This window comes from Nilaparvata lugens, chromosome 7, assembly GCF_014356525.2.
Source record: "Nilaparvata lugens isolate BPH chromosome 7, ASM1435652v1, whole genome shotgun sequence".
Lineage (NCBI taxonomy): Eukaryota > Metazoa > Arthropoda > Insecta > Hemiptera > Delphacidae > Nilaparvata > Nilaparvata lugens.
The window spans coordinates 11,204,056-11,231,633 of record NC_052510.1 but is presented as its reverse complement, the minus strand read 5'-3'; the positions used below and the strand labels follow the sequence as shown (position 1 = coordinate 11,231,633).

The 27,578-nt window shown below is 33.6% G+C and overlaps 1 protein-coding gene across 1 annotated transcript; it reads right to left on the bottom strand.

Annotated features, from left to right (window-relative positions):
• LOC120352160 (inactive peptidyl-prolyl cis-trans isomerase FKBP6-like) lies at positions 1 to 26,589 on the bottom strand. The gene is made up of 8 exons (XM_039431845.1): positions 26,573 to 26,589; positions 24,587 to 24,806; positions 23,098 to 23,368; positions 12,207 to 12,396; positions 7,938 to 8,147; positions 7,269 to 7,380; positions 2,801 to 2,902; positions 1 to 1,528 (listed from the first exon to the last, which is right to left on the bottom strand). Exons 1-8 carry the CDS (start codon positions 26,587 to 26,589, stop codon positions 1,334 to 1,336), a joined length of 1,317 nt encoding a protein of 438 aa, XP_039287779.1. The 3' UTR covers positions 1 to 1,333.
• Positions 26,590 to 27,578: the final 989 nt, after the last annotated feature.

Sequence of the window (27,578 nt, the reverse complement as noted above, 5' to 3'; positions counted from 1 at the left end):
GAATATACACAAACTTTATTCCACCATTTTAATTAAACTTGAAAAAACACAATTGGATAAAAATGTCAATGCACAAAGATGAAATTTTTTCAAACATATTATCAAAACAAGAACTTAAAAACGACATACTTTTTAGAGGGTAGGAGCTCCTACGAAAAACAATTATTATCATGTACTATAAAATCTTTAAAAAACAAAGAATAACTAGAACTCATAAATCAAAGATTAAGATGCTAACAAAAATACATAAATCGAATAATCAGCCCCTTTAATTATTGATTGAAATAATCAAGATTGCGTTGCAATAATATAAGAAGATAATTGATTTGAACGACAAAAGCAAGGAAACAATGTAATTTCTTTTGAAAAAATCGATAAATTAAATAATATTAAAAGTAGAACATAATATTCCAAAAATGCACTATTAACACACATATTTGCCATGAATTGGACAAATCTCTGTTACCTAACTTCTATAAAGTTTTGATTGAACTACAACAAGCGTCTGATTTTAACCAAAAATTCAAACTTAATAACAGAAGGAACAAAAAATGAACTTTTAAATTGAATCACAGTAAACAGAATGTGATTTTCCAAATAAGAGCATTCAATGAAACACGAACCGATGGTACAGGCAGATTGGAGATTAATGACACCGCACATTAATAATATGAATCTGGGCTGAAATGTCATAGTGACGTCCTTCTTACGATGATAATCAGAGAAAAATTATGGAAAACAAAAACTACAGTATAAAAGTATGAAAATTTTCAAATAATTATATATTTGATTAATGTAGAACACTAATACAGAATGTCCCATGAAAGATGTAACAACCGAAGACCACGATATTTGCAGTTTTCATTACTTTGGTATTGACATTTTCCTAACAAGTTTATACTCATTCTAAAGCTTACAAAATGGCAAAGTTTTTCAATTATTAAAAATATATTGTCAACATGAAAAAAAACGAAAAAAATTGTTTGAAATTTGACTTTGAACTCGACGAATGCACTTTTTCAAGTTTGAGCGCTCATAGAAAGTTCAAAAACGTAAAATAAAGGAACAAATTATATGAATCTTATTAAAAATGTCTTCCTCTTTCCAACCATATCTTTAAAATTGGATTTTGTCTGAGCGATTTTTTTTGTTATTGACGTTTTTCAAAAATATAGAAAAATTGATAGATCACGAAAACTAAGGTCGATATAAGAACATTTTACAGGACATAGTTGCAAATTTTTGTTGAATCTATGGTCTTTGGCTGTTACAGCTTTCGGGGTACACTCTGTATATATAGAATGAATTCATATGCAGAATGACGATTCTTCTATCAAGCTTTCTTAGAAATGACCAGTTTATTTCCTCTTACGAAAAACTGAAGGTCTTTAGTGACAAGTTCCGAACACATATCCAGAATGCTGTCTTGCAAACTAGATGGAAGGGTTATTTGAGCAATTCCATTTGAATTTGCTTCCTGGAAAGCGCTCTGCAGGATTGAATACATCTCCTGATCTGTTTTTGGCTCCTGCAAAGAAATTAATGATAATTTGAAAAAAAAATCAATTCAAAACAAAAAAATATACAGAGAGGAAAATATAATTAATAAAGGACGCATCTGAGAAACTTACTTTTTTGAAAGGTCAATAAAATTAAAAGTTCTTCAAATATTTTACTAATTCTTTTATTTACTTGAGAATACTTAATCCAAATTTCCGTTCCATGCATTATTTAAAAGATGAGTTTGGACCTCCTCCATTGAGCATTCACTGATTAACTGAGCAAGCAATTCGTAAGAGTAGTGGAAGAAATATCCATTGGGGTCGGGAAGAGCGCACATTCGACATCCATACACTTTTGACATTTTCCGAACCTCTGGTGGTTCATTGATCCCAATTTCTCTGTGTCAATACTTCATATACTACATACAGTGTCATACTACACTCCTGAGAAGAGTTAACCCACGACGAACTCCAATTATGGCCCTAAACAACGAGTTTGCATGGAGGAATTTTAGAAGTTAGCAAGGAAGTCACTATGCTGAGCGATCTCATGAAAAGATACTCGTTGGCAAAGATCCTCTGCATTTTTGCAACTGACCATAGAATGTATAAAATAAGTTGAAACTTGGCCCTCTATCCGAAAAAATAGCAGCGTTGCCAAATTTTGTAAAATTGCAACTTTATCAAATTTCCAATCAAGCAACAGCAGCATTGCATGTCGAATTTCATCCCCGATATACCATAGTGTTAAAAAAGTTTCAGGATTAAAAGGAAATTTAATTTTTTTAATGAAATTAAAAACTCGAAAATATGTTTTTACTTGGAATATCAATTCTCTTGAGAATCATGGGATGTCGTAATAAGTAAGATTTTTTTATCAAAATAACGGGGAGAATGTCTTCTTTCTATTGGTGTGAAGTAATACATTCTATCAACGACCCACCCTCACGACCCAGGTGATATTAAAAATAATAGACGTATTTAAAATAAGGACTATCTCAGAGTTATGGGATGTCATAATACGTAAGCATTTTATATAAAAAAATGATGTGAAGAATGTCTCCTTTCTATTGATGTCTACATCATTCTTATTTGACTCAAAGTTATTTTTCTAATAAATGATTTTGTTCGTCAATTTCAAGACATTTTTGTGCAGAAAACATTTTTCGACATGCTGGGAACTTTTTTGTTTCAAAATATAAGTAGGTGGTGAAAGCGAGAAAGTTTTTCAGAAACTTAAGGTTACCATTGGCAGAAATGTCACATCTAAAAAACCTAAATGATGTATTCTCACTCACCTCTTCATCAACTGCCTTCTTTTCTGGTTCACCGCTGAATCCAAAAGCTTTTTGAAAAATTATTCGAGATGTATCTTTGTACTGTTTCTGCTTATCATCCAGCTACAAAATAAAATTGTTAAATGAAAGCTAAGGATTGTATTACTTTCAATGTAGCGAATAATAATGAATTTATTCATTGAATTATAGTTCATAATTTCATTCATTAATAATAATTTGGGGTCATTGGCCTATTTATTATGACAGCTTAAACAAGGATTCACTTATAAGTAGAATATACATGCTTAAAAATAGAATCTTTCAGGCATAATTTTCAGTCGCTGAGATCATGAATACTAATCAGATTGTTTTTCAAATGCTGTTTTGTGATAAAACTTTTATAGCTCTCTATCGATTTTGGTTGGTCTAATGGCAGATTGTGGTGCTAAGCTCAACCTCAACCTGGAAATGTAACAATTGTTGACAATACTCGTTCACACAGCACAAGTTCAATCACTGAATCAAACAATAATAATTTGCAAAATTGTTGTAGATTTGTTTCGAGTATTGTATTCTACCCAGTATATAGGAGTTATAATAGTATTATACTAGTGGGAGTATTGGAGTATTATTTTCTAGCTCATGTTAACTAAACTGCTAATTAGCCTGCTAAATTCCAGATCAGTTAGCAAAATCTTAATCAAAAGCAAAATTATACAATTTTCAAGTAGATCACTCAATAGAATTAGAAGTTGAATAAAAAGCAAAAAATTTTATCAAATCCCATGACACGTTTTGTTTAGTATTTGGAATCTCTCCCCTTCTGGCGGTTACATTGCAATTGATTTATTTTTTCTACTCAAGATAGAACTTGAGTGTAATTGTTCTGTTCCTGAAATCTGCCAGATTTCAAATTGTCTAGTTCCCAGTCCTTTATTCACTAGTTTTAGCTGACATTCTTTCATTACTAATTTTCCACTGACCTCCAATATAAGAGCGGCGTGATCTGTACTTAAATCATCACATTTTTCTACTTTCATATTGCTGTATACAAAGTTTCTATCAAGTCTGGTATTTTGTTGGCTGATATGTAGGTTTACCTGACGATATAGTGTCACACCTGCATTCTTAAACTGCCCTAAGTTCTTCTCCTTTTGGATTGATTAATCTTGAGCACCAATCTGTATTTTTGGGATTGAAATCACCCCCCAATAATACATCTTTTACCAAGACGATTGATCATCTATATATATAAAACCTAAATGATGTATTCTCACTCACCTCTTCATCAACTGCCTTCTTCTCTGTTTCACCGCTGAATCCAAGAGCTTTTTGAAAAATTATTCGAGATGTATCTTTGTACTGTTTCTGCTTATCATCCAGCTACAAAATAAAATTGTTAAATGAAAGCTAAGGATTGTATTACTTTCAATGTAGCGAATAATAATGAATTTATTCATTGAATTATAGTTCATAGTTTCATTCATTAATAATAATTTGGGGTCATTGGCCTATTTATTATGACAACTTAAACAAGGATTCACTTATAAGTAGAATATACATGCTTAAAAATAGAATCTTTCAGGCATAATTTTCAGTCGCTGAGATCATGAATAGGCCTACTAATGAGATTGTTTTTCAAATGCTGTTTTGTGATAAAACTTGTTATAGCTCTCTATCGATTTTGGTTGGTCTAATGGCAGATTGTGATTGCTAAGCTCAACCTCAACCTGGAAATGTAACAATATTGTTGACAATACTCGTTCGCACAGCACAAGTTCAATCACTGAATCAAACAATAATCATTTGCAAAATTGTTGTAGATTTGTTTCGAGTATTGTATTCTACCCAGTATATAGGAGTTATAATAGTATTATACTAGTGGGAGTATTGGAGTATTATTTTCTAGCTCATGTTAAATAAATTGCTAATTAGCCTGCTAAATTCCAGATCAGTTAGCAAAATCTTAACCAAAAGCAAAATTATACAATTTTCAAGTAGATCACTCAATAGAATTAGAAGTTGAATAAAAAGCAAAAAATTTTATCAAATCCCATGACACGTTTTGTTTAGTATTTGGAATCTCTCCCCTTCTGGCGGTTACATTGCAATTGATTTTTTTTTCTACTCAAGATAGAACTTGAGTGTAATTGTTCCTAAAATCTGCCAGATTTCAAATTGTCTAGTTCCCAGTCTTTTCCTTTATTCACTAGTTTTAGCTGACATTCTTTCATTACTAATTTTCCACTGACCTCCAATATAAGAGCGGCGTGATCTGTACTTAAATCATCACATTCTTCTACTTTCATATTGCTGTATACAAAGTTTCTATCAAGTCTGGTATTTTGTTGGCTGATATGTAGGTTTACCTGACGATATAGTGTCACACCTGCATTCTTAAACTGCCCTAAGTTCTTTTCCTTTTGGATTGATTAATCTTGAGCACCAATCTGTATTTTTGGGATTGAAATCACCCCCCAATAATACATCTTTTACCAAGACGATTGATCATAGCCTTATACATTTATTTTGTAATGCTATGCCTTGGTGGGCTATAGATTGATGCTAGCGTGAATTTGTAGAGTTTAGTCTCAACTGAAATTTATGTGATTTGCATCTCTTCCGATTGTACAGATGTGTTTTCAAAATATTTTATGCTATCTCTTATTATAATTGCACTACCGCGTCTCACTGTATTTTGAGGATGTATGGTGTGGTAAACTTTGTAGCCTCCGAGTCTCATGTAGGATTCCTTAGTAAAATGAGTCTCAAATATCAAGCATATATCTATGTTCCTAATTTGGAGTATCGCCAACAATTCCTGTTGTCTCTGTTGCAGTCCATTGGCATTCCATGTCATGATCCTCATAACATTATTCATTTTGTATTGGATGATCTAGTGTAGATGTTCTGTATTTTCTTCAGTCTCTGCTCAAAAACAGTTATCAAGGACTCCTGTCTATCAAGCTTCTCGAGAATGTGAGTTAATACGGCATGTATGTTCTCATTGGTTTTTGGTTTCTTCTCTTCTTTTCTTCCTGAAGTAGCCTCGAAAAATGTTTTTCCAGATTTGATAGTAGAACTACTCTGAAGAATTTTTTGGGTTCCACTGCTAATGAAGAGGTTTTGTTTGGGACCTGATCTCTCATATTCTGTTCAACTTTCAGTTGCTTACTGCGATCATTTCTAATTGTTTGTAGTTCAACTGCTACAGTGCATCCTCTATAGTTGGCTGGGTGCTTCCCACCTCAACACAAAATGAACACATTTGGGCTCATTCTCCTTAGAATTTGTGCAACTAATGGTGCTGTGTTTTCCAGCGCATTTCACGCAACTTGGCTCCCGGTTGCAGTATTTTTGAGTATGGCCATAGGATTGGCACCTCTTACACTGTGGTATCAGCTTCGATGTTAACAATGCCTGTATCTCAATTTTGCACAACATGATGTGCCTTATTTCGTGAATTTTCTTGATCTCTTCTTCTGGACTAAAGGACAATACACACATATCCAGGGGCTCCTGGATAAGTACAGTAATCTGAATTTTTGATGGCTTAACGGTAAAGTAAAAAGGGCGTTAAGCGCAAATTACCCTCTGAATATGAGCAGCAAAACTGATATTAAGTATCATGGGGTGTTACTTAAAATTACTTAACCTAACATTAACCTTGGTCCCCCGCAAAAATATATTCTATATACGCCATTGAAATAATGAATATGTGCGAACCAGATACAATATAAATGTTATGACTCAGATCTGACAATCATCTGTAAGCAGTTTTACTATATTGCACCAAAAATAATTAATAAATTTCCTACAGATCTCATTGAATTTCCATATACCAAAACTGTCTCAAATAATACAAGAGATTGGATTTGCAGAATTTTTATTTCAATTTGAATATTTTGTGATTTTTTTGTTCGTATAAGAATTACGATTTTCTCTTAATCTATTTCCCATGTAATGTTTCCAATAAACTCTGTATACACTGTACAGGCTGTTTACGAACTGCCTACCAATACTCCAGGGCATTGTTCCAAGCTAACAAACATATCTAAATATCATATTTAAATTGTCCGGAAGTCTTCAGTTACTCACACAGCAGCCATTTTGCTTTTTTCACTATTTATTTTTTTTCTAAATAATGGTTGGACATACAAAATTAAAACTTTGCACAATCATTTATAACAACTAGACAACGCTACAAAAAATAATGATAATTTTTCAAATTCATAAAACAAAATGGCGGCCATTTAAAATCTTGTTTCTTAAATAACTCAGAAAATGTTGGTTTTACAAAAAAAATACACTTATGATGAAATAAACAATAAATTAACTATGAATGTTAGCACTAACATTCTAACAGTTATTAATCCAGTAGAATTAGCTGTAGAGTTTCAAATAATAAGCTATGATTACCAAGATTTGATTGGAATTTTGTTTACTTCGAAATCTGATACCAGGACTTGGGGAATAATTTATAGCCTACCTTCTTGAGAGCTTCTTTGATCTCCATACTATTCGGTTGGAGCCTCAACGCTTTTTTGAGTTTAATTTTTGCCAATTCATAATCACCAAATTCCATCAAAGCTAAGCCCCAACTGAAATCATAACAAAAGTATTTAATCATGACTATATAATTAAGATCAATTCCACAGTGTAGATCTAATTTTTATTCCAAATGCATGAATAAACATATGAATGTTTATTTATAATAATTACTAGGCTTAACTCGTGCAGCGAAAATTACAGGATTGAAAAATATTGCCACCATATTTTCTTCAAGCAATTCTGCACAATATTTTTTCAAATTCATTTTACATTTATAACAGTAATGCTATAATGTAATTTTTCATAATAAAAATTGCACTTATAGGACTGCTAACATAACCCAACCTAAGCCGCATGTAAATTGCTCAAGTAAAATGTTCAAAGTGGCAGTCATTAGTTTACAAAAGTCTTTCAATATAAATATTTAGGATGATGTCCTTAATATTTCAAGGATAATGACAAAAATCATAAGCAAATGGATGCCATAAAATGTATTTCAAAACACTTATTCTGAGTGTAACCATCACACATAGAAATTAGAATAATGCATTTTTTCAAGCAAAAATTTAATGAAAGCGTGGAAATAAGAATGAGATGATTGACTCACAAGTAATACAGTTTGGGATTTTTCGTTGCTTCTTCTTCATTGAAATAGAACGCATCCCGACATGTCATGCATACTAGATTTGGCTTCTTCAGCATAGAATATGATATAACCAAGTTTGAAAGTACTTTCGCGAGTAAATGATTTTTAACTTTTTCATCTTCCTCGTTTTTGCAAATAGCTTCCAACAAAATATCTCTTGACCTCCTGTACCTGTAACAATTTTAATAATGAATTGTTTAAAACTGTTTTCAACATATTGTTGAGAAATTATTCAATTGAAATTAAACTTATTCAACTCCTATGTAATGGATGTGTAATAATAGCCTCGTTTTACCAAATAATCGGATATTTCTATTGGCTTATTGGAGGAAAATCATCACTTTCAATACAAAACAAACAAAGTTCTTCTATAAAAACAAATCGTCAAACCTGTTTGGACCAATGGCATTCAACTATGGTGCTGCAACGAACCATCATACAATGATTGTAGAACAAGGTAGGATTGGTGCGAAGGCTCAAAAGAAGTGTTAATACAATTGAATTAGTGTAGTGCAAGTGGAAAAGCAGAGCAGTGACTGAGTGAACAATTAATAGAATAGAATAGAAAAAACGTTTATTGAATAGATAAGCTACCTTAAGCGAACCTTAAAAAGGCTGCTTGACAAGGTACCATATACAAACCATGTAAATTCAAATATATATAAACAGGGTGATTCATAATTATGGTAAAATAATTCAATACGTGATAGTAGAGGTAAAAATAAGAAGAAAAGTTCTTATAAACATATATCCATAAACGCTTCATTAGCGAGCTATACAGAGTGAAAGATTTCGCCCGGAATTCAGTTCCTCTGGTGAAAAACACCGATGCTGAATTGTTTGGGGACTAGTTTTTGAAAAACGTATGGTGGATTCATATGGAAAAATATTTGAAAAATTTAATAAAACTAGTCTGGAAGCTGTAGTGTGAGTAGTTTTTGAGAAAAAAGTTAAAATATGCAAGAAATCTACGTAGAAAAACACAGACTTCTACGTTTGATGCCCAATAACTTTCTTTAATGACCAGTAAACAAAAATTTGTTTGAAATAAAAATTGTAGAGAATTTAATTCTGAAAAGAATTATGTAAGCTGTGTAGACTAAATTCAAATAAAAGTTGTTGAATAAAATGTATTCTAATGTAGTACATTACACCACAAACATTTTCAAAATGCAAAATTTCAAGTAAATCAGTTTAGTAGTTCAGACGTTATATATTATTTTATCTTCTTCTCTTCTCTTCTTCTCTATATCTATAATAGGCTAAGCCCCTACAGACTGAAATCACTCCACAGCCCAAACTACTGAACCTACAAACTTGAAATTTTGCACAATTGTTTATGATAGCCTCAAAACATCCACTAAGAAAGGATTTTCAGAAATTTGCCCCCCTGAGGGAGCTGGGGCCCCCCAAAAATTTTGTACTTTTTAACCGCTCATTGCACAGCAAAGTCATGAGGAACTTTTTTGTTCAGCTACGAAAAAAAATTAGATCTATGCAGAAAAATTCCGACCAGGAGCAGAGAGGGGTCCAGGAGAGGGAATTTTTTGAAAATTTTCATGTAAAATCACACTACAGCTCAAACTAATTGGCCTACAGACTTAAAACTCTGCACAAATATTCTTCAAAAATGCTAGACGCGCACTAAGAACGGATTTTGAGATATTTTGCCTCTAAGGGTTTCAAAGGATGAAAAAGGATCCTATTTAGTAAGGTTATGAACATGGTAAGGTGAATGCCATATGGATCTGAGATAATTGACACATGATGTTCTAACATATGTTGTAATCATTGGAAAGCTTGAAATAATTTTATCAATCAGCTGATCGAATTTAATTTTCTGTGAATCGAAAGCGCGAGCTTGCCACGTGTTTGTTCCATTGTTGTATGCTTGGCCAGTTCTGTTTGCGCCTTCTATCAGCTGTATATGGAGTCTCATACATTCCGATTAGAACAGAGCACAGAGCTTTTCTTTGGTTAGGAGTTTGTTGATAATTCTTTTTTCAAATTCAAATTTTATTGCAAACAAAAATCACATTGACAAATTTCTTAATAGACAACAAGATCACAAAAACAAGATGTCAAACATAAACCTACATTTATTTGTAGCACGGCCAGAAAAAGACAAACTTGAGTAGGTACTAGCTGTGAGTTTATTCAATATAACTCATATTTTTGTGTTAATATTTTGTGAACAAAAAGTACGAGTGGATGAGAGATGTGAGTAATTTCTTATATTTGATTTAAATGGTTATTCATATTGTAGTAGTCGGGGTCACTTCAATCAAAGTTTTTCATTTTGTAGCTAATAAATTTCATACGTATTGATTGTCCATAATGTATCCAGTGTCTATAATGTAAGTGATTAAACTACTCAAAATTAATGGTTTACTGGTCCTTCATAGAATTTATAGTATTCCTGGTGATTGAGCCTGTCTTTTTTCAGCGTTGACTATTAATAATAAAGCTTTATTTACAACCTGGCGAACTTCGTACCGCCAAAAAGTCAATGTATCTCATGTCACACTTTACTTTATTTAGTGAATCATGGAATTTATCTGACAATCAATATTTTCATTTACATCTGAATACGGACTTCCTATGTGCTTAGTAATGCAGCATTCATTATTCACAAAACATATTCTTCTCAATCAATTGGTAGTAATATCTAACAGTAAAGTGTTGAATTAAAAAAAATAGATAGGATAAATCAGTGTTTCAAAGATGAATTCAATGTTTTCATAGTTGTTGATTGTCAATAGATGGTCCAGGAAATATGCGATGTACGATGAATCACCAGGAATTACATATTCTTTCCATCTTCCATTTTAGGATGAATATAAGCTAAGCTAAATTCAAAAAAATTGTAAATTATTCTGACATTCTTCAGTAATAATAAATGCAATATGAACAACTCTCTTCCATGAGGTGAATAATTTCTTCCAACATTTTCCGGTTACTCAATGATAGGGGAGTGATAATTATTTGTATAGGTCTTCTAAGGAACCATTATATACAGCTGGTACCAATCAACTAGACTTGACACTACATGATCATCTTTCCATTCTTCGGTAGCCGCTAGGCCAACAATTTCGAAAACATAGGTCTGTAAAATGGATTAATAAATAATCATTATTAGCCACCCTATTAAAATTTCTGGTCAGAAACAATCCCCAATATTCACACAACATATTCCCAAAGTTTCATGCCGTTATGTCAAGTATTTTTCAAGTCATAGGGAACAAACACACAGACATTCATTTTTATATATATAGAAGATAGAAGATTTCATTCGTCTCAAACAGAGGATAAAACCGTTGAATACACTATTTTATCCATGACCACTCACAAGCAAAGTATAACAAACTGAAAGCATCAAATTGAAACTTGACAAACTGAAATCCTGAAGAACTGAAAATAGGCCTATAACCATCCTCGGTGAGTTAAGAACCTATAAGCAAAATTTCAAGTAAATCAGTTCAATAATTCAGACGTGATGATGCGTCATTCGTGTATTTCCTATCCCGTACATGTATAAGCCAGTTCTTTTCTTTATTATATTTATAGATACATATATTGAGTAAGATAAAGTCTAGATGGTAATTGGAAAAAAAATTTACTTCAAATTTTTAATTTGAACAAATTAGAGTTTAGAAGGTATCAGAACTATGAAAAGTGTCTACTTTTTTACATACTTGGAATATCAGGATTCTTCAAACAGATCACGCATGGTTACAGTTAATTCGAATTCATGAGGTTGTACAGTGTAAATAAAACCTTTCATTTGGAATAATTGACTGTTTCAATAAAGTTTTTGATGTAAGCAAATACAAAATGTGATGTATTGAAATATGAAACCTATTTCGAACGTATTCACCATTTTCTATTCTGCAAAAAAATCATAGTGGTGTATTAACTAAAATGATACAATGAAATTAGGTAATAAATAACAATTATTTACCGAAGGGTTTAATGCTTCGACTATAGTCTATAGAGATAGACTATAAAATGTTCATGATTTAATAAATTTTCACAATTAAGAAAAAATATTTAGGTAGTTCATTATATTTCTTTATAGCATATAAACGGTGCGGAGGTTGAAAAGGATAGAGCTATCTGCTTTGTCTAATGACAGACAAGGATGTTAATCAGTTGCTGACTTTATAACGCGAATCTCACTATATAGAAACATGTGTTGTATGTACATCTCTCATAAATGCGCTAGCTTACCGTACAGCAGCCATTCTATAGTTCAATTTCTTGAAAAAGTCATTTCCTAAAGCATGGTTATCCTTTGCTGCTTTGTATAATCGCTTGTACTTTTCTTCTGTTGTTTCTTCGATGTCTATAGCTTCTGGTTCTGTGCAATCGGATAGCTCCGTATAATCAATAACCTCAATGTCGAAAAGAACTGTAGATTCTGCGGCAAAAACAAAAATAAATTATGGGATAAGTGAACAAATGTCAACATATTAATTTAAAAAGACATACATATATGATGAAAAAAGATCCAATTGGATCTAAAAAGAGTAATGATTCAAAACAAAGGTTATTTATAAAAATGAAAAATATGGTGTGGCACACTCACACTACTTTCCTTGCCATGATCAAATATTTCTCACTAAGTAGTATGTACTCTTGCTTTGCATCGGAACTCCTTTGTTGTATTTTCAATTGTATCTAATAGAAGTACTGTATTTACATTCTACTTGTTACTATTATTGCAATGTACTTTACTTTGTTATTAGTTGATTTTTTTGGTCCTCAAATTGCTTATTTCAATTGTTATAATTTTCATCTCAATTCTTATCTGCAGTAAATGTTCTAAATAAAATTATTATTATTCATTCCATTTTTATTGACACGCGCTTCGCAGGGGGCAGTTTTTATGTCATTTTGATGAAAAGATAAATTATTTTTTTATTGTTATCTTTCATAAAAGCTTATAACTTTAAAGTTGAAAATTTGAATATTTTTTAGTTTTCAAAAAAAGTCACTCGGTCGGAAATCGAACTCTTAAGCTGCGTTTACACCGGAGTTAATAACACGAGTTATTAACTTGACTGAATCGTCAAAAATTTCTCTTAAAAAAAGTTAATAACACGTGTTTCAACAGAAAATTCCTTGTTATTAACAAGATTTATGTTATCAATTAGTCCAGTCACTACAGTATATACATTGGTGCATGCAATTTATATTGTAGTTCTGATTTTAAATATATTATTTGGGTACATAAGAGAAGTCCAGAACCAATTTCTTCATGCAAAATTTCCTTGTGCTAGATACAGGGTGGCCCAAAAACCTCGTATTTTCGGCTCATTTTCCAGTTTTCAGCTATTTCTGCCAAATCTCGTGATGGGACAGAAAAATTTGCTCCCGCCTTTTTTTAAGATTATAAAATTCTGAATAAAATGAGATCATTCGGAACTCTCTATCTCCCATGAGTACTGAGTTATGATTTTTCAAAAATGAGTGAAATTTGAAGAAAAAAATCAATTTTGATCAGGTAGAGAGCTCTATCTCATATAGATTTTCAGGTACACCTGACAACAATGCTCCTTGTATTGTGAAAAACACCTAATTTTCAGCTTCAACCATCATCACCAACTACATTGTCCTCGCATTGATATTTCGCACAATGACATGAGATCATGAGATTATGTTCTATAAGAATCACCCGTTAGATACACTTTTAACTTTTGACACAATGCTCAGATTTCATCGTACTACACTTCATTCTTCTCAGCTCGTCAAGGCGGTCCAAAATAATGCATCATAAGTCAAATTCGGTCAAAAAATGGGAAATTTATTGTTGAGTGTACTTAAGCCCATATACACAAATAATGGCCAATTTCTATATTCAAACCTGCATGTCTTGTGAAATACTTCTGATAAATTTTCCAAATCTAGTGAGGGTGTGAAAATTGTCCCCCTCTACCCACAACAATAATAATACTTTCGATTCCAATACAATTCGAAAGTTACAGAAGATTTTAAAAATGGCGATTTCAGTTTTTACATTTTTTTTGTGATTTTACTGTTGATCAAGAGCTTCTAAAACGAGTCTGGTACATCATAGAAACTCACGATTGATTCCAAATTGTAGATAAATTCATACTCTACGAGCTCAGTTGCCTAAAACCCATCTTGAATCACTTTTCCCTATCATATAACTGCCAAAACCGTTAATATGAGCAAAATATCTACAATTTCCGGATTTTTTCAACAATCAAATCTCACTTAACGAACATATTTTTTCATGAATCGTTTACAGCAGATGAAAGAAAAACTTTCATTTTACATTTCAAGATCAATAATGATTTTTATAATGAGGGGGTTACCGAGATAGCTTTGAATATAGAAATTATTTGTGTATTGGAATATGGGCATACTCAACAATAAATTTTCCATTTTTCGACCGAATTTGACTTATGATGCATTATTTTGGACCGCCTTGACGAGCCGAGAAAAATGATGTGTAGTACGATGAAATCTGAGCATTGTGTCAAAAGTTATAAGTGTTCGAAATTTTGATCCTTGAGGTGTCCTTAAGCGCGCCTCTCCACTAGGAAATAGTGAAATGAAGTGTATCTAACGGGTGATTCTTATAAAACATAATCTCATGAACTCATGTCATTGTGCGAAATATCAATGTGAGGACAATGTAGTTGGTGATGATGGTTGAAGCTGAAAATTGGGGTATTTCACAATACAAGGAGCATTGTTGTCAGGTGTACCTGGAAATCTATATGAGATAGAGCGCTCTACCTGATCTCAGATTGTAGAGCACAAAATACGCCCAGAGGGATTTTGAATTATACATCTAAATGGTAACAATCGGAAGATATTGTTGATCAAAAACTAAAATTTATCAAAATTGATTTTTTCTTCAAATTTCGCTCATTTTTGAAAAATTATAACTCAGTACTCATGGGAGATAGAGAGTTCCGAATGATCTCATTTTGTTCAGAATTTTGTAATCTAAAAAAAGGCGGTAGCAAATTTTTCTGTCTCATCACGAGATTTGGCAGAAATTAGCTGAAAACTGGAAAATGAGCCGAACTACAGATAAAAAATCAGAACTACAATATAAATTGCAAGCACACCCCATTTTTTATGTCTATATTGACTGGACTAAAATGTAATTGACTTCCATATGATTTCATTTAATGAGAGTATTCACATAATAATATAACAGCCGGGATAAAAAGCAAAAATAATGTCTTAATAGTTATTTGTATATTTAGAGTGAAAAATGCCACTTTTTCTCCCTGAAGGGAAAGATTGATGCCCGAGGCGAAGCCGAGATTTTTCCTCCACCCACATTTTTATAAAAACCACAAATAAAATAATTTTTTCACCACACTTGGATGTAATGAGCTGGTTTACGTGCGTCATATGGAGGCCGAAAGTGATTGTTTTCCGACCAGGCCGGTAAAACTTTACGGCCCTAGGGCTGTAAAATGACCTTGAATAACAGCTGATCGTGTCCGATCTCACAAAAATCATAGAGATAATCTCATAACGACTGTAATAATCTATATAATTATGTATCGTGAATCACGGTATCATGTCTATAATATATTTATGAATTACTGTTTCATGATTTAATATTTATTATTGTGTTTTTGATATCAAACAATAGAATACGATGATATCTCCATAGCCTCAACAATATAATGTTGGCTGCATTGTCCATTGTCAGAAAGGTAAGTATCGCAAATCTTTAAAAGTGAAGAATCGAGTTTGAAATCAAAGTACAATAATTGTATCAATATTTAAAAGTGAGGTAGAGTAATAATTGTTTCTTTTTTTATTATCGAATTCCACTTCTTAATGCAATACAATCAACAATAATAATAGGAAAATACAGCAGAGATCCAAAGTTTAAGGTACCGTAAGCCTACTGGTGAAACTCAGCCTTGACTGAAAAATTCCTAGTAATTTTTCCGTAATTCATTATTAAAACTTTTAGATAATTTTTCTTCAATATCAAACCATATAGAGAAAACATTAGGCCCACTCAAGATTGAATCTTCGGATTTTTTCAACAATCAAATCTCACTTAACGAACATATTTTTTCATGAATCGTTTACAGCAGATGAAAGAAAAACTTTCATTGTACATTTCAAGATCAATAATGATTTTTATAATGAGGGGGTTACCGAGATATATAGCTTTGAATATAGAAATTATTTGTGTATTGGAATATGGGCATACTCAACAATAAATTTTCCATTTTTCGACCGAATTTGACTTATGATGCATTATTTTGGACCGCCTTGACGAGCCGAGAAGAATGATGTATAGTACGATGAAATCTGAGCATTGTGTCAAAAGTTATAAGTGTTCGAAATTTTGATCCTTGAGGTGTCCTTAAGCGCGCCTCTCCACTAGGAAATACTGAAATGAAGTGTATCTAACGGGTGATTCTTATAGAACATAATCTCATGAACTCATGTCATTGTGCGAAATATCAATGTGAGGACAATGTAGTTGGTGATGATGGTTGAAGCTGAAAATTGGGGTTTTTCACAATACAAGGAGCATTGTTGTCAGGTGTACCTGGAAATCTATATGAGATAGAGCGCTCTACCTGATCTCAGATTGTAGAGCACAAAAATACGCCCAGAGGGATTTTGAATTATACATCTAAATGGTAACAATCGGAAGATATTGTTGATCAAAAACTAAAATTTATCAAAATTGATTTTTTCTTCAAATTTCACTCATTTTTGAAAAATCATAACTCAGTACTCATGGGAGATAGAGAGTTCCGAATGATCTCATTTTATTCAGATGCTGGGCGAAGGGGTTGCGGGGAAGATAGAAACCTGTTATAAACAAAAATTAATGCGATAAAAGAGACTTTTGTTATTAACATAACACATTTCATTTGATCTTTACCGACTCTCGATGGATAACATAAATCTTGTTAATAATAAGGAATTTTCTGTTAAAAACACGAGTTATTAACTTTTTTAAGAGAAATTTTTGTCGATTCAGTCAAGTTGATAACGTTTGTTAATAACTCGTGTTATTAACTCCGGTGTAAACGCAGCTCAACATGATGTTAAAATGACTTTTGTAATTAACATCAGCTAGTAACAAAAATGTTAAAAACTTGTGTTATTAACTCCGGTGTAAATACAGTTTTAGTTTTTGTGGTTGGAAAGTAAAATTAATGTTTTAGTGGTTGGCTAGTATTCTACCTGTGATCTGGAACGGAAGATGTAAAGTTTGCTGATTTTAAAAACTTCTCCAAAACAGCTGTTCTGCAGATAAAATTATCTCCACTAAGTGCTCTTTTGAATATTAATGGCTTTTTCTGTCATGCCTGAGAAGAAAGTTACAAATTCCTTTTTTCAAGAACCTCCTGCTAGAATCCCGGAAAGAAGGCTAATGCCAGTTTATAGAACTCATAAATGATTATCCAGGATATAAATTTGAAAAAATTCAGTCAAGCCATTTAAAAAAAATCTTGTGTGGCGCACTCACACAACTTTCCTTGCCGTTATGAAAATTGATCACCTGACGCTAGTGTTCACGCGCATCAAACGTCTACTATTCAAAGATCTGAGCCAGCTGGTGACAGGACAATAACGTTGGAGACACACGAGGTCAGCTATCTCTTCATAGTGAATGATTTAATAGAATCAACAGTTGCCAACAGTTTGCAATTGAATAATCACGAATTTCGAGCTTATTTTCAAATTTAGGTGAAAATGTTACTGAATATTACTTGTAGAGATTTTCATGCTCAATCTCTTCCACTTGAATTTTTTGTTTAAATTGTATCTGAAGTCTGATAATTGGGAACCTAAAAGCAAACTTTGCATAGATGGGGCGGAGCTCCTGAAATTTTTACAGATATGGGACTTGTGGCAGTTGATAGAGCTTATCAATGACTATTTTAGGTATGAATTTGTCAAAATCGTTGGAGCCGTTTTTGAGAAAATCGCGAAAACCCAGTTTTTGACAACATTTTCGCCATTTTAGACGCCATCTTGAACTGCATTTGATCGAAATTGTTCGTGTCGGATCCTTATATTGTAAGGACCGTAAGTTCCGAATTTCAAATCATTCCGTTGATTGGGAGATGAGATATCATGTACACAGACACACATACACTCATAAAGTGCGTACAGATATACGCGCCTCGAACACGCTCCGCACTCGCTCCGATCATGAACGCTACGCGAAATGTTACGCAAGGGTTCACTAGAGGTTCGAAGGATGATCGCGCGCTTGTCGTATTGTTGACTTTCCTACAACCTAACCTCACAAAATGTGAAATGTTCAATCCAGCTGATCGGGTGACGAAACTAAATAAAATATTCTAACCAGGGGATTGCTGGGTAGCCTAATATTACATTAGTCTATTAATTATGTTTATATGATAAATTGATAATAATCATTATGTTTGTTGAATTTACTTACTTTACTTTATCCGGCTCTACAGTCCTGGGTGGACTTTGGCCTCCTCAACATAGCACCTCCATTCGTCTCTATCCTGAGCACTCCGTCGCCAGTTTGCCACGCCCAGCACACGGAGGTCTCCAATCACTTCGTTCAGCCATCTTGTCCGTGGTCGACCTCTCTTTCTCGTCCCAAGCATTCTTTCTTCCAGGAGTCTTGATGGTACCCTCCCGTCACTCATTCTGGCTAAGTGTCCAAGCCATTCAATCCTTCTGGCCTTTATGAAACGCACCATATTTCCTGCTCCAATGGCCTGGTCTATCTCAATATTGAATCTGGCTCTCCACACTCCTCCGTCACATATTGGTCCCCAGATTCTTCTGTACATTTTTCTTTCAAATGACCTTAATGCTTTTTCATCTTTGTTCAAGATAGTCCATGTTTCGGCCCCATAGGTTACAACTGGTCTCACTAGCGTCATGAACATTTTCACCTTTGTTTTTCTGGATATGAGCCTGCTTTTAAATATTTTTTGATTAGCAAAGTATGCTCTGTTGCCCATCATTATCCGATTGTGTATTTCTTGACTGGTCTTATTGTCTGCTGTCAGGGTTACCCCAAGGTATTTGAACTCATACATACTTGCCTTCTTGCTTGATTTGCAGACATTCTCATATATTTAGTTGTATTTATGTTAACTTCTAGACCCACCTCTCTTGCCTCTTCCCTCATTTTGCTAAACATTTCTTTGAGGCTATTTTGATTTCTTGAGACTAGGACAACATCATCTGCATAAGCTAATACTTGTTTTGTTATGTTGATTATAGTTCCGCTTGTGCCGAGTTTCTGGAGCACCATCTCTAGAGCCAAATTGAATAGTGTTGAAGAGAGAGCATCGCCTTGTCTAACACCAGTAGTAACACTGAACATTCGGCTAGTTTTGTTACCTATCTTAACTTGAGCGGTTGTGCTGGACATTGTTAGCTTTATGAGACTTATCAATTTTCTCGGTATTCCATTTGCAAGTAATACTCTCATCATTCTCTCTCTCCTGATGCTATCGAATGCCTGGCGGAAATCAACAAAAAGCAGATGTAGATCTGTATCGTACTCAAAACATTTTTCCATCATCTGCTTCATGGTAAAAATTTGATCGATTGTACTTCTTCCTTGTCTGAAACCACATTGATGCTCTCCCATTATTTCTTCCACATACACACCTAGACGCTTCAAAAGCCATGCAGAGAAATCTTATATGAAGTACTTAGCAGTGTTATTCCCCTGAAGTTGTTGCATACCATTTTATCCCCTTTTTTTTGAAAATAGGACATATTGTTCCAATTTTCCATTCATCAGGCATTGTCTCTTGTTCCCAAATCCATAAAATCAAGGTATGCATGGCTCTTCTCATCCTTTTCCCTCCATACTTTAGTAACTCAGCTGGTATTGAGTCCCCTCCTGGAGCTTTATTATTTTTGAGTTTTTTTATAACTTCTTCTACTTCAGCATATGATGGGGGCTGAATTAGGGGCTCAGCACTATCATATACTATTGGGTCTTCTTCATCTTCAACTTGATTCAATAAACTGCTAAAGTGGTCAGCCCATCTATCCATTATCTCGCTATCTTCACCAAGCACTCTTCCATTCAAGTCCTTACATGCAATCAAGCTTGGTTGGAAACATTCTCTCATCCTTTTCACTGCTTGGTAAAATTTCCTACTTTCGTTTCGCTCGTTCATTATTTCCATGTTTTCAATGAGCTTTTTCATATATTCTCTCTTCTTTCTTCTACAAAGCTTGTTGGCTGTCTTCCGAATCTCCATATACTTAGCACGATTTCTCCTCGTTTCCCTTTGCATCATCGACCGTCTATCTTCATTTTTCTGGTTTACAGCTGCCTTGCACTCATCATCATACCATTCTATGTTTCTTCCCCTACTTCTCTCACCAAGGCTTTCTGTGGCGACCTCATTTACTGTTCTTTTTAAATTATCCCATAGCTCCTCTATATTCCTGTCATTACCCTCGAAATCATTCAGGCCTTCAGGGATAAGTCTTGCAAGTTATCTTTCAGATATGTCTGTCCTCTCTCCATTTCTCAATTTTTCTATGTCCAACATGCACCTTCTTAGCCCTCTTTCGTATCCGACTCTTGATAGTCTCTCCCTCAGCTTTACTGAGACAAGGAAGTGATCAGAGTCACAATTTGGACCTCTCTGGGATCTCACATTTATGATTGACGAGGCATGTCTTTTAGATATCAACACATGATCAATTTGGTTGACTGTTTCTGATGAGGGTGAGGTCCAGGTACCCATATGAATATTTTTCCTTGGAAAACATGTACTGCTGATGATCATATTGTTTGCTATTGCAAATTCACTCAGTTTTAAACCGTTCTCATTTGTTACATCATGTATGGTGTCTTGCCTGCCACTGTGTTCAGAAAATCTTCTTTTCCTACAGTTACCTTGAAAAGTGGCCATTCCTGCTCTGATTACAGAACGCAAAGAATCACTTTTCCGCTCTAGTGCGGGAAAAATTTTTCTGCACTCCAGATTTGCAACATGGCAACACAAAATAGTTGGTGGGTTATATGGAGGATTAGTGCACGAAAACAAAAATTAAGTTGGCAACAATGACTGTGGTTAGATTTAGATAAGAATCATTTCAATGGCTACCCTACATTTATGATAAAATCCCAATCTAGAAATCCAAAACAAGAATAATGTTTATCTAAATCATAATTAAATAATAACTTCTCATCATTTAATAATAAATAATGTTTATTTTCTATTGACAGTAATAATTATTTCAACTCCAAGCAATGAGAAATGTAGCAAACACACATTTTGAAATTCGAATTTTCAGGTTAAATAATTACCGTTCGAAATCCATGTCAATAAAATTAATAAAATAACATTAGAATATACTACAATAAAATATTTTCTGTTGTCTATGTTATTTTATAAATATTTTTTAGTTTACTTATAGTATTTTTTTTTGGTATTTCTAGTTAATCATAATATTCTAAATATCTGAATACTGTTTTTAGCTGGATGAAACGAAGTTAGGTACGATTCTTCCCGCTAGGTCGCGCGCTTGGCTGAGAATTTTCAACTTCCAATTGGATTATTAATTTTTAAATGAATTGAAGTTGTTATTAATAACAGCATCACACACACAAACATTTGATTGATTTCAGCCATCATTTTATCCATAATTACCCACTTTTCATATTCAATGGTAACTGTAGGAAAAATTAATGTGAAATACATGCGCAAAGTTCCTCTGCTGCACTCAAGAAGCCATTCCGCCCTCGCCTACGGCTCGGGCGTAAACGTTTCTTTCGGTGCAGCAAACTGTCACTTTGCGCACTAGTTGCACAAATAACTATTCCCAATCTGGGCATTCAAGTCTCCTATCAGCATGTCATATTTGGGTACCATTCTGCATTCCCTCTCTAGAGCTTCATAGAAACTATCTTTTTCATTTTCATCCCCCTCCTCAGTTGGTGCATACACAGAAATTATTGATATATTCCTAAATTTGCCTTTGATTCTTATTCGGCACAGTCTGCTGCCTGCAGGGTAGAAACCTAGTATAGATGATTTGAGCTTTTTTCCAATCATTATGTTTGTTGCATTTATGATGTTTTATTACAAAAAAAGTTATGTTTGTCAATGTTTTGAAAGGTGAAAGGCTTGGTTGGGAGTTCGGCATCTTTCTTCTAAATTCCAATATGCTGGTACCTACTATTAAAAATATTTTTATAATTCTATATTATTTAATTTTGTTGATTTAATAATTAATTATCAATTTTTATAATTATATGTGCCAACACAGAGATCGTAACTATTAACAAATATTACAAACAAAACGTTGACCGCGCATGCGCAACTATTGGTTAGTTCGACCTAGGAACTAGCCAAGATCGAGCTCTAATACACGCTCTGTTCGCGTTCCACTCCTGCTCCACCTCCGATCATCAATCGATCTGCTCGAATGACGTTCGATTGCGGAGCAGAGCGAAAGTCTGTACGCATCTTCACACACACACATTCAGACCTATACCCAAAAACCACTTTTTTGGACTCAGGGGACCTTGAAAGAAATTGGGGTACCTCATTTTTTTGGAAAGCAATACTTTCTTTACCTATGGTAATAGGACAAGGAAAGTAAAAATAGTGATAGAAATTCAACAAAATCCATTTTTCTCGACAATGTTGCACAGCTCCAATTTTTTTTTTTGCAGAAATGAAACTTATGTCAGATGATAGGGCTTATAAATAGCTATCCAGGGTATGAATTTTAAAGAAATCGTTAAAGCCGTGTTCATGAAAACTGTGAAAAACATAGTTTTTCAGTGATTTTCCGTCATTTTTTATTGAATTTCTTATTGCCGGATCCTCATGGTATAAGGACCTTAAGTTTAAAATTTCAAGTCAATCCGTTAATTAGGAATAAAGTTATCGTGTTCACAGACATACACAGTACAGACCAACACCCAAAAATAATGTTTTTGGACTCAGGGAATCTTAAAAAGTATAGAAAACATGAAATTGGGGTACCTTAAATTTTATTGAAAAGCAATAGCTTACTTTTCTTATCTATGGTAGTAGGTACGGCAAGGAAAGTACAACTTATACATTACAGAACGGAAATTGATTAACAAGATTGTTATGATGATTATTTTTACCTGGAGGCACTCTTGGGGGACACCCCAGCTTCCCGAAAGCGTACTCAGGTTCCACAATAAATTGAGAGACCTCTCCTTTCTTCATAGTTTTTAGTGCTAGTTCGACCCCGATAAGAGCTTCTCCTTTACCCAAGACGAGCCTCTCAGGTCTTCGGTGCCGACGGAGATAAGAGTTATCGAAAGGCTCCTCTTGAAGGTTGACGTAGGCACTGTAGTGGTAATACACCACACCAGCGTTCGATATCATTTCTCCCATCCCTTGCTTTTTCATCTGAAAATACACAAAATAAATACGACAAAAATATACGTTTTCAAGACCAAACCTAGTAGACACACTGAATCGCACTGGTTACATAAGAAACTAGCTGTGAGATATGACTTGCGAGCATGAGATTTACCTTGTTAACAACTCACAAGGTACCTTACCAGTGTTTACATACACTAGTGTGCAAGTAGTGTTCAACATAGTGGTGGATTATATCATGTAAACTAATACTAGTCACTTGAGATAACATCTTGCACACTTTCAGCATATCTTCTCGGCGTTTTAGGCAAGTTCACAGGATCGAATCGCCATGTTTAACACAGATTAACAAGAGCTAGGCTGTGTAATCAGGCGTCCACGCACTCGCTCTTTTTTCCTCTTAAGTTAGGGGTTTCCACTTGTATGAATCGGTCTAAAATATTGGCCCGAAGAAATTACAAGTTATGAAAATATTATTCATTTTCCAGAAACTTCTTATAATCAATATTTTATATTTTAGAAAGAGAAAGAACAACGTTTTCCCGCTTTTGATGCAATTAAATGCATTAGATTAGGTTTCTTTACTTATGCAAGTTACAAAATATTTGCAAGCTAAATCTGCAAATTTGCAACACTAAATCTTAATAACTAATAATAGAGTTGCCGAATCAAATATTATTAATTTATAAGTTTTCCAAGTATTGGCTCCAGTTAAATAAGTATGGAGATAGAATGAACATTGAGTAAGAAATAATCAAGGATAAAATTCCCAGTTATCAGCTTCAGTAGTCACAGCCTATTTTTATTGCGGATGTTGCCCACATGAGCTTTTTGCTTGTGCGTGGGTAATGGGGAGTGCGCGGGTGATTATTGATCTAATACAGAGAAAGTCGTATAACATATTTATTAACATGTCAGGAGGTAGAACTGCTTTCAAAAAACTCATTTGCAGAACAAGGAGAGATTCTAGTAGGATAGAAATGAAGTCTAGTCATAGTACTGTTTTCAAAGTACAAAACTTACTATCATAGGAAAACGTATATCTCGAGGCTTTACTAGACTTTATTACTAGAGATATTTCGTCTATGACAAAACTCACAGGACACGAATGGCGAAAAAATCGACCATTATTTCTGTCGAAACGTTTTAAAATATTACCCAAAACTAAGTTAGTTATTGTGGTTGAGATATTCAGTCTAAATATGTCCCTTGCAAAATGGTAAATATACTATTTTCTTTACTCACTCTTTTCATTATTCTCTTGTCCGTTGTAACTGGAGACATTTTTTGCCTCAAATCGGCAAAGCATACAACCTTGCCTTCCTCATCCACATCGACATCCAATGTATCGAAATTGACATACTTTTGTATCTCATCCATGGGAAATTCATCCTTACTAAGATTATAATCATCTTCACAATAGTCGCCGGCAGTAATTTCGAATTCTCTTCCGTCAGTTAGCTCTCTGGAACAAATAAACAGTTTGAGATACTAGTTACGATTGTTAATTGCTTATTACTAACGATTAGTTTAGCTTATATTGTTTGAGTAAGATAGCCAGGAAATCATTACGGTTTAGTGATACCACTCGTGATGAGGCAAGTTTGTCAACAGAGTAGGTTACAGATAAATTTCCTGAGAAGTTCATTCGCAGATCGTCATATTTCCAAATAATTCGAAAACAAAACACAATTCCTGAAACAAACTGAATATAATGAAAATCAAAACAATGTTACAAATAAGAGAATTCAACTTAATAATGTCAAAATGCAATAAACTATAAGCAATATTGCCTATAAATAAAGCCTTTATTGTTTCCACAAAACAAAATTTGAATCTTCAAATACAAAATTAGAATACAAGATATTAAATACAAAATTGGTATACAAAAAATACTATAATAAATTGTATTTTTCCTTGTTGTGGAAACCCGGCCCTGTTGGGCCATTGAGAACCAAAAGTTAGTGTCGTGAAGATACAACTCCTGAGTATTTCTACCTTACTTTTAGTGCTGATGTCCTTGTTTTTAAGAATGAATTTAAATGAAAAATTTTTTTCCAGACTTTTGATGATCTACGTTTCACTTCTTTCTCTGTCCTATCCTTGAAGGAAAGGAGCTGGCCCAGGAAAATTGTTTCAGTTGACCATTTTAAAAGAGAACCATCTACTATGGCATCCCCTTTTTCCCTATAAAATCTTTTTTAACGCTGCATTGAAAAATATTGGTGAGAGCGGGTCCCCCTGCTTGACCCCTTTCCGAATAGGAAAACTTTCTCCTGGAGTATCCAAAATTATCCTTGCTGTGCTATCATTGTAGATTGTTTTAATTATATTGATGTAAGCTGATGGCACTAATTGATTATAAAGTGCAGTGAAAAAAAATTCGTGCTCCAAGGAATCGAACGATTTTTTTATCAATAAAGGCCACATAGACTCCAATCTGAAATTCTCCACATTTTTGAATAAGCTGATTCACACCATGAAAATAGTAAAAAGTTGAGAAGCCACTTCTAAATCCTGTTTGTTCAACTTGTTGCTGTTGGTCGAATATTGCCTGTAGACGGATTTGCATTGTCTTCATAAATAATTTCCCAATCTTCATAAATAAATAATTTCCCAAAACATGATGAAATACTTGTATAAATATAGGCCTATAAGTATAATAAATATGTTAAATGTCCAAAAATATAAACTAGAACTGCAGTGAGTGCATTTATCATGCATGCATACATACAATGTGAGGTATGTACTTGTACTGTTGAAGTGATAAAACTAATTGCTATCCAACCCTGTGTCTAGTAAACACTACACACCTCAAAGCCAGTCATCTATAAACACTAAACACTACACACACATCGATTTTTGGACGTACGATTTTTTGGCGTCCTTATAAATTCTATAGATTCCTATAAGTTTCACTTATTACAAAAATTTAATGTATCCAGTAGTTAATTTATTGTAATTGGTTGTTTATTTTATGTTGAAAGCCTCTGCCTCTCGTTGGTGACAAAACATGTTTATCATGCTTGTACATGCATATTCGGTGTACATGTAGAAGTGCATGGTGTACAAGTGTACATGCAGTGCCAAAATACCTGTAATCAAATTTTTGGTTAGGATCGATTTAGTATGTCATTTTGAACATAAAATCACAAAAATTAAACGGCGGTTACTATTGATTTGAAATAAAATACGGAAGTTCAAAGTTGCACAATTTTACATTCATTCAACCTATAAGTGGCAGCCATTTTGACTATCGAAATCATCAAATTATGATTTTTCTAATCTAAGGTTTCCTAACCTAAACTTCCCTAACCTATAGCTTCTCCTAACCAAAACTTTTCTAACCTAAAGCTTTTCCTAACCTAAAGCTTTCTCTAACTTAAGCTTTTCCTAACCTAGCCTAATATATTAGATGTGTTTGAAATGTTGTAAACAAAGTGAGATTAGTAAAACTGAATTATTATTTTTTTAAATTTATGATAAGTGACAGCTGTTTATTTCTTGTGATTTTGTGTTCAAAATGACATACTAAAACAAACAAAAATGACAGGTATTTTGGCACTGGACGTAGCCTACACTTTGAAAAAAATATCATGAGTGAAAACTAAAAACTGTACCACAAGAGCAGTAGGTTACATCATGATATAAAAGAATGAGATAAAAATTGAGACAACATTTCAACCCTCCTAATTAAAACTGTTGTAGGCTATTATTCTGCAAAGTTTTAAACATGATTTGATGTTTTAATTTGAAAGGAATTAACCGATCATTTGCATTCTATTCTTCGTACTCCCATGTGGGTTATTTTTATTAGTTATTTTTCGCCACACTGCACAGAAAGCAGTTGTTTTCCAGTCCCTACGTAGATCTGAAAGACATTGTTTGCAGACGACTCTTGTCTGACGTCAGACCAGGTTTCTTTCCGGCCTAGGCCAGCTGATCAAAAAACTTTTCATTATTTGTGTTCATTATTCAATAATTAAAACATTTATAATAATATCATAGAGAAACAATAGCATAAGTAGATATCCCATGGTACAGGGCGTTTATGTCGCAACTTTTACTGTTATCTCAAGCCGCTAGTTCATGTAATTCTTTCCCGTGAAGCTGTGTGACACTGGTAGTCTCTCATATTGTGCCGTTCATACACTCTCACCCCAACAAAACAGTAAAATTCGACAATAATCAACAGTAATCGGCTTGAGATAACAGTAAAAGTTTCAACATAAACTCC

Bases quoted from the DNA above. Each gene is read 5' to 3' on its own strand.
- LOC120352160 (XM_039431845.1), bottom strand. The intron at 2,903-7,268 runs GTAGGCTATAAA...TTTATTTTGTAG, and splicing joins TCAAAGAAGCTCTCAAGAAG to CTGGATGATAAGCAGAAACA. The intron at 1,529-2,800 runs GTGAGTGAGAAT...ATTTCTTTGCAG, and splicing joins AGAAGGCAGTTGATGAAGAG to GAGCCAAAAACAGATCAGGA.